Source organism: Pocillopora damicornis, chromosome 1 (genome assembly GCF_964200805.1).
Source record: "Pocillopora damicornis chromosome 1, jaPocDami1.2, whole genome shotgun sequence".
Lineage (NCBI taxonomy): Eukaryota > Metazoa > Cnidaria > Anthozoa > Scleractinia > Pocilloporidae > Pocillopora > Pocillopora damicornis.
In genome coordinates, this window is record NC_142670.1 from 16,762,736 (window position 1) to 16,777,543 (window position 14,808).

The 14,808-nt window shown below is 35.3% G+C and overlaps 1 protein-coding gene and 1 pseudogene across 1 annotated transcript; one reads left to right on the top strand and one right to left on the bottom strand.

Moving 5' to 3' along the window:
- The window catches only part of LOC149052354 (uncharacterized), a 219,968-nt pseudogene that overhangs the window by 198,140 nt on the left and 7,020 nt on the right, over window positions 1-14,808 (top strand).
- LOC149052368 (relaxin receptor 2-like) lies at window positions 33-10,509 on the bottom strand. Its single transcript, XM_089200596.1, has 17 exons — window positions 10,135-10,509; window positions 9,346-9,417; window positions 8,756-8,827; window positions 7,939-8,010; window positions 7,191-7,262; window positions 6,766-6,837; window positions 6,475-6,546; window positions 5,049-6,045; window positions 4,570-4,708; window positions 4,145-4,207; window positions 3,925-4,005; window positions 3,249-3,293; window positions 2,545-2,595; window positions 1,876-1,926; window positions 874-930; window positions 414-455; window positions 33-133 (listed from the first exon to the last, which is right to left on the bottom strand). Exons 4-17 carry the CDS (start codon window positions 8,004-8,006, stop codon window positions 33-35), a joined length of 1,911 nt encoding a protein of 636 aa, XP_089056722.1. The 5' UTR covers window positions 8,007-8,010; window positions 8,756-8,827; window positions 9,346-9,417; window positions 10,135-10,509.

A 14,808-nucleotide genomic window follows, 5' to 3' on the forward strand; every position in this document is an offset into this window, starting at 1 on the left:
GAAAGATATGCCTCAATAACTAATCTGGTGCCTTAACCTCTTGAGTGAGAAATAAAAAACTCTCCCTCTCCTTTACCTTCATCACTAGGTATTGGAATTTCTTCATTCTCCACTTTCTCCTCAGATTTTCCAGCTGTGTGATAGCAAAGTTATTTATTCGAATGAGGTAAAGTACATAAATATATAAAGTTGTCTAGATGGTAAACTCGGCCCATGGCCCTTCTATTGCTTAGGACAATAATCAGTAAATTGGCCCAGTAAATTGGCCCAGTTTGCTTTTAATTTATAAAAAATACATAAATGATAACAATTATGATAATAATTATAAAGCTTGCATAGTATGCAAAAATAACTAGGTGAAATTTATGGTAAATAATGTATAGTTCTTAAAAAATATGAATCGTTGTATTTACCTTCCTTAGTTAGCACTTCTGTGTCAAGCTTTTTTTCTCCTTCTGAAGAAATTGAATTAGAACATATTGTACCTATTAAATGATGTTCATTTGAAGTACTGCGATTGACGAAGGTCAACGTTTGCCACCAATTCATCAATCACTTTTGTCTCTGTTGCTTCAGATACTGAATAAGTGCGTATACAACGCCTACACGTAAATACCCTTGAAATTTAACTCTATGGACGCAGAGAGCCGAAAATGAACGAGGCAAAGCTGGTGCCCACTTCCGTCTTCTCCAGAAGACAATCTGTTTGATAAAAGGTGCATTAGTACTCAGCCATTCAATCTTGTTTTTACTGAAGCATTTCATGAAATATTTTTTCTGTTTCTGTTTTTCAGCGACTACTAGGGTGAAAGATATGTTTCCATAACCTCCTTAACCTCCTGAGTGACCAATTAAAGCTACTCTCTCCTTTACCTTTGTCACTTGCCCTTGGAATCTCTTCACTCTCCACCTGCTCCACAGATTTGTCAGCTGTGTGATAGCAAAGTTATTAATTACGATGAAGTATAAGGACCTTAAGATTGACGTATACAAAGCAATAGAGTTGCCGTCACTGTCACTTTGTGAGTAAGCCAGGAGATTGGCCCAGATGGCAGATAAGTTCAAGAAAAGGTGACTTCTTCTATGTAAAGGAAACTTATGTTGCACAATGTACATTTCAAGAAAAAAATCATTCTATTTGCCTTCCTCAGCTAGCTCTTTAGTCTCAGGCTTTGTCTCTCCTCCTTGGCCTGCAGAAACTTGTAATTAGTACAACAAATTTGTAGTCAACGAATGACATTCATTTGAATAATTGAAAATAACGAATCGAAAGTGATTGAAATTGTGGGAGGATCACCAGAGAGAGGACATAAGCGAAAAATTCGGGAGCGTTGAAATAGTCGACGGTAAAATTTTGCCACTTCTTAAAGCCTTTGTTCAATTGCCACCAATTTGCCAGATAACTGTCATCCCTGTTGCTTCAGGTACTAAAAGAATGCGCAAAAAAGACCTCAATGCAGATGCCCCTCAACTTTAAAATATTTCGAATTTCGACTCAGAAAGCGAAAAAAATGTTGAGACTAAGCTGGTACTCTATTTCAGTCGAATGTTTTTTCAACAACTTAAAATTGAAAATATCTTGACATTAACCAAAGTAAGGTTATGTGTTCACCGAAACCAATGTGTAAGACAATTGTCATATATATTTCAATGCTTGTATCAAGAGCCACGAGTTACATCAACGGCGAGCCTCCACATATAAAAAAAGGTTCCTGTAAGCACCTTAAACTTCAGTCACTTCTAGTCTCTCCTGTAGTCGGATCTTTCATAAATTCAATGTGAAATAATGGTTTCATAAAAATAGACACTTATCAACATTAGAGCCTTCCGTCAAAGAGTAGACAATCCTAGTTACAAAAGGAGTTCAACATATACCTTCTTTTTGACTTTTTCGTCGATGCTGGCTTTCACCATGATGAACAGCAACTGCAATAAAGAATATCCTTCTTTTAAATAAGTTGCAAATTGTTTGGGAGAGGGTCCAGCGTTGATAACAAATCTTATTTGAGTCTAACTACATTCAAACATGAATAGAACTACCCCCTTCCCTCTATTCCGCCAAAGAGGATTAAAACAGTTTCAAGCAAAATGTGCGAACCTCAACCTTTTTTTTACTCACAAAACTACCTACTATACTTTAGCGTGGGAAATTAGAAATTCGCTTTTTGCGTTCGAATCTCCGTCCCATTTCATTTTTTTTTTCTTAGAGGTTAGCTTGCTGCAAATAATTATCTATTGATGTTATTAACCAGGTATTACCCAAGAGTCTTCCCACCAAAATATACAACGCCTCACGTTGAGTGCGTTAAAGACATAAATACTTCTAATTTTGCACAATTTCCTTTCACACCTGTGTCCGCGAGACTATCAATCCAAAGTTAAAAATCTTTTTTTTTTTTTGAATTTGCAATGACTCGTTACTTTCAGTAGGTAGGGAAGGCTTCTCTTATAAATTCCTTCATAGGAGAAACTTGGAGTCTTTTTGTATAAACTGGTGGTAACAGCCAGCACTCATAATATAGTTTCCTAAAAAAAGTTCTTTACCTTCCACAGTCTTTTTAGTGGCTGGTCTGATTTCAAAATCATCCTCATAATCTGTTTCAAACAACAAGTAGAGTGAAACATGTCATAACTTTTGTGGTTCGTTTATTCTTCAAATGAATTTTACAGAAAATAATATTCGTATGACGTAATTCAGATACGAAATCTTAAAAAAAACAAATAAACAAACATAAAATACTTTCGATAAAGTTTACTGTACAGCTTAGTTTCCGCATTGAATGCGCATAAACTTAACAAGTTCTAGCACGATAGATTACTCAGTTGAGTTAAAACTTGGTTAAACTTGTCATACAGCTCGCATTGTTTTACATCTGCGAGTTTGTGCGCATGAGATAGTCTGTTGAAGTCATACTTTTGCAAAAGACAGTTGATTTGATCGAATACTTTCAAGTTCTTTTATTCATTCCTACTACTTTATTTCTTGCAAAGTAGTTGGCGATTTTTAGGAACAGTTGTAAAAAGCGGTTGAAGTCATAGCTTCAGTACTGATATTGTGAATGAAGCGGCTGTCTACGACTTAATTTCATACTTTTTCATGAATGAAGTTTCAAGAGGAAGAACAACAACATCAACTGAAATAATGATAATGATAATAATAATAATAATAATGATAATAATAATAACAATAATAATAATAATTATAATAACAGGCAGGAAATTTTAATTCAAGTTAGAAGACATTATACCTGAGGAAGATGGAGTATCATCCCCACCACAGGCTTGTTCCATTGCTGTTAATGGTTCAAATCGTTATGTTAGAGTTATTTATCAGATAATAAAAGCAGAAAGGTAAAACAATGAATGATCATGTTAATACGTATCATTCATTTATTAGATCTGTGCCATATTGATAGCGATATTACCTTTGTTACACATAACACCTGTGCAGGTTTCTAATTTAAAGGGATGGGGATCTCAAAGGGGAAGTTCAGAAACTGGGTCGTCGAAAAACTGTCGTCAGAATTGTTGTATGTAACTTGTGAAAAACCAAAGGATTTTTTTGCAATTATTAATCAAAGGTGACAAAACCAATCACATTTATGTCATATGAGGAAACATCTCCTTAATCTTTCCCTAACCAAAATTTACGTATCAAAATAGAAAGTATGTTTCATCATAGGTATTTCAATTTGAAAGAGCTGACCCACTTCAGTGGATTACTTGATTAAAGTTGAAATCAGAAAGTCAATCACACATTAACATTAACATCAAAACATTATACATTTATACACATAAGTAATGAATGCGGGTTCTGAGTCGACCTATTAACCTCAAAGATTTACCGTTTGATTCCCTAGTTTTCTAATTGGCTAGTTTTGAAAATATGTTTTAAAGAAATAAGCATACATATGGAATACTGACCCGGTTGCGGAGCAGGCAATTCAGGGGCTTCCACTTCTGGGACTTCGTTGTGTTCAATTACTTGCATTTCAATCTGTTCTCCTATGGGGAAGACAATGCAGACACAAAAACAAACAAAAAATAGGATTAAGAAGGGAAGAGAAGAAACGAAAGAAAGGTATTACACACAAAACCATAACGAGGCAAAGAGAATATACACATTGGGAATCACTATATTTACCCTCTTCGTTGTTAGCGTGTTCATGTCCATTTCCGATCTGTCCCTGCTGATTATTTACTCCTTCTAAGTAATAAAATAGCAGTAACATATCTTATTAGGTCCTCTCCAAACGGAGAATAAACTACTGTTAGGCCTATCCAAATATTTTAAGGGGGGAGGGGGGGGGTAAGTTTCCAAAGAAACTGTGGCGGTGCGTCGGTGGAGGAGTATAACACACCAAACTATCTCGTCCACATATTGATTTTAAAAAATCCTTCTACCAGTCAGATTTGTTTTTTTCCCTTGAAACTGAAGACCGAAGCTCAACCATTTATTGTTTTTTAATTGCGTGGTTGCCCGTTAATAATTTTCTGAAGTAATAATGATAATTCCAATAATTATTAAAATAATTTTTTGAAGTGCATTGTCCTAATCTCTACTCACACCTATACCCCCTTTCAAGGCCTGATTATGATATGTATAAATGGAATATAGCACCGTGCCTTCTTGATTTTGTCCACTGCTGAAAATCGATCGAACATTGGACCACACCTTCCTCAATTTTGCTTTCAAAACAGCTTGAACCTATACAGTAGAAATTTAGTTAATAAAGTATCTCAGAATATAGATCAAACCGTTTTTAAATTCAAGTTGGTCTCCATAGTTAAAACCAACAGCAGAGAAACAAACAAACAACTTTGCGATCATTCATATCTTTTCCATGCCCATTTTTTCTCCTCTTGGGTTATTTTTTTTCTGTCATAAGGACATGAGAGAGACCGTCTTTGATTGACTATAGGAAAATTTCTAATAAAAAAAACCGTTGGGACCACGTGTGTTTGATTCAGATAATTATCTCGCAAAGATGTCTCTTAAAACAACAAATAAAAGAATGTTCCATTCAAACGCTAGAGAAAAATGGTACCTGTGGAGTAGAAAGGGTATACAGCAGTGGGTTGATAGCTGAATTGATCGGCAAGGCGAACACTGCAATCCACACTGCCAGATCACCAGGTGGATCAAACGTTTTCTCGACGTGCGACTTGATGCCGATAGCAATGATTGGTATCCAACACAGGAAATCGGTCAGAATAATGAAGAAGACTCTTTTGGCAAGTGCTCTTTCTCTTTTAGCCTGTGCGCTTTGTGCTCTTGCTCGTATTTCACGAACAGTTCCATGCGCACCCAGCCGTCTGCTCGACGACCATGATTTCAACAAGATGGCAACATAAGCAACCGTAATAAATAGGAAAAGAGAAAAATTTAAAACGATAAAGATGGAAGTGGAGAATTCCCAGCCTTCTTGTAATTGCGGGGAAACTTGCAGGGGCAGGCACACCACGTTCTTGCCATAATACCAGTCACCAAAATATCGCATTCCAGACAACGGAAGGAATGCCATGATGCCTCCCACCAGCCAGATAACTGCGCACATAATACGGGTCTGCCTTGGTGTAATTTTTGCAAACGTGTAAGGGAACACAATGTTCTTGAGCCTGTCCCATGCAATCAGAGAAATCATCATAACAGACACCTCGCTTGAAAGGACAGACATGGCGCCATTGAAATGGCAAAACCAGCCGGTGCGCCACTCATAGTCGTGCAGGTAGTATTCCCCTGACCATTGCAGGTCTTTTATACCTATAATGATGAGGTAAATACCCATGATGCCGTCTGAAATACCCAGATTTACCAACATAATAGACTGGACCATATTGTTATCAGGGAAGAAATACTGCCACCCAACTACAAACACAGACCCAAACAACGAGAGAAGGCCGACAACCCAAAGACTTCTCCTTGGAGCAAGGTTGCGGAACATGGAGTGACAGCTTGCGAAGTTATCATTGAAGGCAAATTCGCAATCGGCATCCTGCCTGAAAAGATCAAGGTGGCAGCACATCAGGTTGGTGTCCAGAGTTCTGGAATTAGAAAAAGAAGGGGAAATTAGAAAGGGTACATCGTTACAACAATGAGAGCAAAATTATGATTATCCAAAACGATCGGCAAAAAAAAGTGATCTATGCTGAGGCAAAGATAATTGATAAGCATTTTTTCATAAATTAATGGCAATTAGAGAGCCTCGGGAAGCATACCTTAGGCAATGGTATTTAATATCTAAATGTGGCTTCATATCATTTCAGTATTGGAATAGATAGAAGATGTTGGCATTATTGAAAATTTCTCGATCAACTGAACCATAACAGACTGAAGGAAACAAAATTATTAAAATGGTTGCGTCACCCACATTACAGTTTGAAAACAATTTCTATTTCAAAGGTAATTCAGACAATATCCGCCTCAAATCTCCTATTAAGCCGTCGTGTTAAATTATTATAATGGAGTATTACACTCTGATAATGTGCGGCAGAAGCCCAAAAAAGCCTATGGGGAGCTCAGCCATCAGGTTGTAGTGCATGAACCTGCAAATTTAAAATAGAAGGTGAAAATAAAGTTAAATTATATTAAATTGTCTATCTCATTTTCCCAAACCTTTCCTATGACTTTAACAAAATTAAAAATTATACCCAATTAACTATAATACTCTAAATTAACTTCACACCTGCATCTTATCCGATTGCAATACATGCGGCTTTATTGTAGGTACCGTGATAAAGAACTGCCATTTGCAGTGAACTTACAAAAATCGCAGTTCCCGGGCATGACTGAAAGTCGTGCTGGTGACATTTTGTATTTTATTGCCAAAGATACTTCTGTAAAAAGTAATAACATAATTGTTAACTAGCAGATGGTAATCAGGGTCTTGCATTGTCTGATTCTTAAAAATTACACATGAAGTTGCCGTCGGAACTATCATAGTTCTCCACTATGTTTGTTTGCTTTTTTGATAATATCCACCTTTGCTCAATAAAACCATGTTTATAGCAAGCCACCCTTTTTTCGTCAAGAAGGCAGATAGTAATAAAATTTCGCTGTTGAGCATTACAATTTACACCACGCCTGTTGGAGATCATGTTAACATTTAACATTTCTTTCTGTTATGTACATTTTCTTTTTTTTTAAAACAATTTAAGAAATTGTTTCGTATGTTTTCAGCTGTACTCACAGGCCCTTGAGGTCCTTAACGCCCTCGAAAATCTTGTCAGGCAAAGCCTCGATTCTGTTCTCCGAGATATGTCTGAAACAGGTGAGGGGGAATTTAAATTAATATACAAGTAACATAGAATAACTAGGCATGGCACATCTAATTTAAACAGCAAAACTGATATCAAAACTATATCACAATTATATAGATCTGGTGACAAAGATTGTGATCCATTTATTATACAGGCTAGTACAAATAGAGGATACTAACTATATTTACTAAGGTGTCCCCAATTATGGCTCCTGATTTTCTATTCCAACTAATATCTGTACAAGTTAATTCCCTCAGAAAATTAATCGCATGGCCGTTTTAATCCAAACCTTTGCCCTCAAAATCAAAATTTATAGACTCAACTAAATTGGAGCCATTTTTTCTTCGTTCAAAAAAGCTCTTTTCCTTTCAAGTTAACTTTATCATTGCGGCTCTATAATCTGAAGGACAAATATAAACAGAAATCTCAGTGCACTTGAGCCGTTTATCGCTTAAACGTTAAAAAGAAAAACCTTGCTTATATGTGATAATCATGCGCTTCTTTGGGTATTACCTCTCTCCATATAAATATGGTTAATTTGTAGACATTTCCATGTCAACTATTATTCACTGAATGACTTTTTTTCAAAATTCATATGAATGGGCTGGTTCTAAAATATGCTTTAGACGGCAACAGATCATAATGAAAAATTACCATTTAAAATCTAAATGTACTTACAACTCGAACAACTCCACTAAGCCCTGGAATTGATCTTCATGAAGCCTCTCAATTTTGTTGTAGTCCATTTTCCTGAAAAAGCGCGGTGCAGATGTTAGACTGAAATACACACATGAAGGGATATCTTTAAATCTACTTTTGTCTTAATTATCGTCTTAGTTTACTGCAGTATAATTAACTCCCAGGTTTGATATTTGAAAATCATAGGAAAAAAGAAAACATTAGACCTACATGTAACTTTAATGCTCTCAGGTCAGAGAAACTTTAGAGTTTATTACCAGAAACCTCTGCTCGAGGTCTGGCCCGGGTTGTTCAAAGCTGGGTTAAGGTAGCTCAGGGTTAGTGTGAGATTTGATTTCAGGTCTGAAAGCTTTAAGAGAAAATTCAGTTCAAATCTTTTTGCTTCCAATTTGATCATTGGATGTTCTAAAAAGAATGGTGAAAATTTTCCCTTAAAGACTCTTGGACAAAGAAATAAAGAAACCTGAATTAAAATTCAACTCTGGGTTAGGGCTAATCGACCTTTGAACAACTGGGCCCTGTGGTGTTTAAAGCTGAATTGAAAAATCGTAAGTAGTCTATTGCCCATTTTTACAAAATTATATTATTTGGGTTGCTTTAGGATCTAAGTCAACAAATTCTAAGCTTCTGTCACAAAAATTATTGCAAGACAAAAACTTTTTAGCTGCTTGAAATATATAAGAAATGTTAATTGTCATAAACTAGGAAGCTGATTTCTTCGCTTCTTGTTGTAATTGCAAGGTAACTCTCAAAGATAATTTTTGATTTATCTCAACTTAAGGAGAATATCACTTACAGAAATCTTACAGCTGTAATATTTTTAAAGATGTATGGCGGTAGATATCCAATTTCATTACTTGACAAATCCCTAAAATGTAATAACAACCATAGTTACAAATCTATCATGAAATTACCAATATTAATTCATAGAATAAAATCTCTAAGTACCTCAATTTGTCTCACTAAAGCACATCAACGTGATGTAGCATTCTAAAATTCGTTTAAACAGCTTTACAAAAATTGACCATGAAATCTTCATGACAGGGAGACAAAAAATTATCCATAGAGTTTTTTACTAATCCTTATGGAGGAGAATGATCCAGGGGTTGTGGGTCTTCTTTTCTTTCGCTCTCCTCATAATAAATGACCTGTTTTAGCGTACTTTCATCTAGGAATTTATTCATCTTTATCACCAGAACTGTGCTGTTTCAGTCAAAAACATGAGCGCTCGCAATTTCGATTTATATACACGTCAGACCATTCAGTTTTACTTTACATGTTTCTGTTAACTGAATATGGCCACGCGGCTTTGAGAAATGTGCTCTTGGAAAAATTCATTGACCTCTTTTCACATTTTTTCTTTTGTTGAATGATTACTGTACTCACAGATATTTCAGACTGGAGAGGCTGTTAAAAATTCCATCTGGCAGAGTCTTCAATTTGTTGTTAGACAGATAGCTAATGGGAATGACAAGACAAGAAAGTGCGTCTTAATTCACAATGTTATTTGAAATTCGTTAAAAAAAAGACATACAGACACTGGCCATTAAAAAATAATGAAGGAGCTAAATGTAATCGTGTACAAGCAATGTGCGTAATGTAATAAAGAGAAAGGAACAGTTAATGCAGTGCAATCGCCATGGCTGGCTCACTAATTTTAGAGAAAAGGAATAGCCACTTGACAAGTTGAAATTTGATCGCACCCTAAGTACTGCTATCTGAGGCTGGTAGAAGCTGATTATCTCTCCTACTCCAGTGAATTACTCAGTAAAGAAATCATAGAGCCCGTGTTTTGTGCAGACACCTAACTAGTTCACAACAGAAAACTATTTAATGACTAGACACGATCTATGGCACGCATCGATTTCGTTGCTGTATGACTGAAAATCTTTTATTCTGCTTATCAGAACAACAATGACGATACAGTTTGAGATGGTTCAATTGGTTTCTTTCCGTTATTAGTGCTGAAGACAATATCAGAAAAATTTGAAAATGGAAATGTCTCCTCTAATCTCTTATAATTATTGACGCAATAATAAGGTTACTAGATTATTATTATCAATATAATCACACGAGCAGGCTTCTTTTGGAAGGGAGGTGACATTAAATGCTAATAATCATCCTTAACCGCTGTTACAGAGCTAAATAGATAAAAAGCGTCTGCATGTAACTTACAGTTCCTTCAGTCTTTTTAGATCTTGGAATAATTCGGGAGGCAATTCAGTGAAGTTGTTGTCTTGCAACCATCTGCGTTGAAGAAGAGAAATCTACTTAATTTTATTGAGAAGTTTACAAATTACTAGTCTATTGGTTATATATTAGTGTATGAGCGATAAGAGAATAGAAGAAATAAAATGTAAAAAAAATAAAAGAATGGCAGAATAAAAACCAAAACACAGTTATTGCTAATAACTGTATCGTGCGAAACACAATAAAACAAATAATTACATGTGTCTGGTCATACATCACAACAAAATGCAATGTCATTCGAAGCAATGCAATACGATAAAGTTCTATGTAGTTATTCAACGAGTGGGAGGGCTGAACTGGAAAATAATACACTCGAGAGTATGACGCATTTAGGAGTGGGACGGATTATATGATGTAACAAAATTTTAGAAGGACAACATCAACAAACTGATAATGGTTTCTCAAGCTAATGCAGTGTTAAGAATTAATCTTCACTTTACCTCAATTCTTCAATTTTTATCAACTTGGAGCAATGATTTGCATCAGAAGATGTATTGATAAAACTTTTCCAGAGAAATTATTTGACAAAAAGGATTTCGCTTGAGTGCAGTTAGAATTTAAACCTTTCCTAACTTTTAAAATCTGACTGATTTTGAAAAGTTATCAGTGCTTTCCTATTATCTGATTCTGTATCATTGCACAGTATGAGTCACAAAAAAGAATTTAATACATTGAGATCCTGCAGTGGGAAATTATAAATTGCGCAACTTTGTTTCTACGAGTAGCAATGCCATCAAAAACAGTATTTTCATATTCACTTACAGTTCCTCTAAAATTTCCATTTTTTTGAAGGTGCTTCCGTTTAATTCTTTCATGTCGTTGTCATTCAGGCGTCTGCGTTATTTATCATATGAACTGATTAATAGAGTTAAGTTACGCCTGGGTTCAGTTGTTCGAAGGCCAATTAATACTAACCCAGGGTTAATTTTCAATCTACGTTTCTTTATTTATCAGTTCAAAAGCATTCTTGAGAAAAAATTTCCAGTTTTTTTTTCAGAACATCCAATCATCAAATTGATCATCAAAAAGATTTTAACTGAATTTTCTTTCAAAGCTTTCAGATCTGAAATCATATTTCACACTACCCTGGGGTATCTTAACCCAGCTTTGAACAAGAAATGAATTCTAGGATGGTGACTCGGAACGTGGAATCTGATGAACTTGTCAAGGTTTCTCTGTAACACCTTGACTAGTATCAATTTAAAACAAAGACACTTAAGGGGTTTTAGAGCTATTCTGCCGCAAAAGAGGCACATCTTAGCTGCACTTCAAGAAAGATTTGAAAATATTTTAGGTATCATTAAATCTGTCAAATTCTTTGTTCCTATGGACATGCGAAATTGGCACGCAGGTGATAACAGGTATGAAATTTGAGTTTTATCAGCAAGTGTGAGGGTTGGCCGCTACACTCCGTTGTGTGTGATTTGTTCTTTTAGAGCAGAGTATGAGATAAAATAAGCAGGATTTTTTTTTCACCTTTGAACTTTACATATCGTAGGTTCTTAAACAAAGTATACGACTCACTGGTCGGTAATCCTGAGTTTCAAAAATAATAACGACAGATAAATGTTACTCACAAGAATCTCAATTCTGTGTTCCAGTCGAAGATTCCGGGTGGAAGGTTGTGCAATTGCATCTCAGACAAGTACCTATTGATAAAGTCCACATACATAAGTGTTGCATAACGTGCAAAGAGCAGCAATACCGTACCAAATCACTTTTTAAAATTTAAGTGTAACTTGAGGCAATGACTATCTTTTTGTAATCATTGCGATTTCATCTCAATTTTTTTTCCTTTATACGGTGTAAGACGAGTTATCTCCTTAAAAAATAAACGGTAAAACAAAGTGCGTGAACTAAATAATTCAAGTGAGTTTAGCATTTTTTTAAGGGGGGGGGATAAATTAAGTTTTTTACGAAGCTATGACCTTCATTTGAAGTCCATTGAAATTCACAGTGAATATTATGTTTTTAAGTTACTTAATTTTCATGATCGTCTGGGCCATAAGACCTTTTAATCATGTGTCTTCTAGTAGAAGACATTTAAAGATTTAATTTTGATTATATTATGAATTACTAACGCCCTTTGAAGATTAATAAAGGAGCACATTCATAGAAACACATTCAAAGAAAATGTTTCAAACAATGGCAGTAACGAGGGAACCCAGGCAAATTCGTAAGGAAACAAAAAAAAATTAAGATTCCCTTTCCTCCATTGTGGTTTTGTTACCTTGCGATATTTTGAGATGTTTTACCTTAACAAGATAGCCTGCTATGTCAATAACAAGATATTATTCGTGATATAAGATACATATGCAAATTTTGCTGCTGGGAGCCAGTTATTCCCTAACATCTTGTACCTAAACTATGCTTTTTAACTGAGAAACAAAAAAAATTTTTGATAAGGCTTTATACCTTCGTTTTAATTCTTTGTTTGTTATTTTCTTATTCTGATAAAACACATTTGCACCGACAAAATCATCGACTACTTGTAGAAGTGGCGACTTAATGTTTAAACATTTTGATGTCAGCATCATGTTTCTTTTCGAAACCACTTTATCGTCTGTGAAAGCGGAGAATGGAATCAATGTAATCTTTACTTCCGGTGTTGCCTGTCCTCTAGAAGACGAACGTCTAAGTATTGTGGCAACCTTCTTCCACCCAAGACATTGCAAATTTGAAACTAGCCTGAACCAACTGAAGAATGAATCAGTCAGCGATAAAAAAGGCACGACTTTGCTAAGCTTCCCTTCATAAAGACTGAATGTATGCTGATTTTACATGTACTACTACTTTTACTAAAAACAGAAAAAAATTAGGATGGTTTTTCCAAATTATGCCAAAAGTTATGTCAAAAATAATGCTTAGAGTTGCAGACGTCATCTAACATGGCGTTTCTTTTAGATTATTTGACTCTTTCTTTTACTGTATCAGCCAGTTATTAACTTTTCAGACAAATTATCATTGCAATGCTTTATTGCTACTTTTATAGCAAAAAATCATACTTACAGGTATCGCAAGTAACTATTTTTACGGAAAACATCTGACTGCAACTCCTTCAACGGGTTACCGGACAAGTAACTACAATTTAAGAACAAAAGCAGTTAAAGTGCATTGATAAGTAACAATGATAACAGTAAAAATAATAACCATGATAATTTTTTAAGGGTTTTAACACTTCAAAGCTAGCAACCACTAAAGGAGAAAGATATTACACCCAAAAATAGTTGTGATTAAGGTTAGACTGCGCATGTGTGATAGAGAGTAGCGTGTCAGCAAGTGGTGAAAGTACCGGACCCGGTGGTCTGGGTTAGAGGCCACGCCCAAGATACTCATGGGGTATTATTGATCCCCCGGTTCCAATCAGTGACAGTGTTCCCTAAACGAACGGATAGTCTCCGTCCAGTCAGTAGGATTTCCCACCTCTCTGGGTTTCCTCTCTTCCCTGTTTACCTTGCCCTGTTAAATTTATAGCTTTGGGATTGTCATATGGGCTATTTATTTAGGACTATGTCATTCCCCAGGAGCCCATTAATACTTTGCTCTTTCTTTTTCTGTTTTAATCGCGACTTCCTTACTTATGCATTTACACTAATTTACGGTCTGATGGTGAACAGCGCATTCTTTGAGACATCAAACGCGCAGTCTCAATTTGCGCTGAAATTCAAATTCCAATGCAACTCAGTCCGTGCAAACAATGCTTAAAATGTTATTTACAAGGCTATAAGATTTTAATTACTGTAAATGCTGTGCTTTCAGAGTTTAAACAAATTTCGTATGGGTGCAAATTTTATCCGAGCCAACATGAACAAACTCATATCATAGTTACGTGGTACAAAATTGTTGCTTGGTTTTTCTGGTTATCTCACACTTATCCCTCATTATGCTGTAAATAAATACAATAACATCTCCTACTTACAGAAATAACAGAAGACGGTTGTTTCTAAAAATGCCTGACGCCAAATTCTTTAGCTTGTTTTCGTCAAGAGTCCTATTACAAGAAAACATATCAAGGTACTGATTAAGGTAAAGCTTCAAGATGATGAAAGACCCAAATTTTTCCAAGTATTAAAGCTTTATACAAGAACAACAATAGCAATATCAACCCCGATACAAACTTTTTTATTCAAATGTACATGATATCTATTATACTGATTTTTATCTTAGTCTAGTTTTTTCCCATACTGCGTTAAAGAGAAAAAAACATGCAAAAAGGAAAAAAAACTCAAAAAAGCGATAAAAAAGGAAAAACATCATTGGCATCCCTCTGCACAAACGAAAAGACAAAACAACAAATAAGCAGGGAAACAAGACAAAAAAAAGTAACAGCCCTGGTAACCCGGAGTACAATAGGGATAAAAGAAGGGGGTGGGGAGAGAGAGTGGAGGCTAATTTGAAACATTATTTCTTATATTACCAATTATATTCTATTCATGAGAGTCTCCGATAAGTTTATTTAATTTTTAATGATTCTCTTTTACAATAGACACCTTATTTCTTGTAGAAATTAGAATACTCAAGCACTATTTCGTCACAATATATTTATTTGCGAGCTTGATTTTTCTTAACGCAAGTTATAGATAGATATTGGGCCACAGC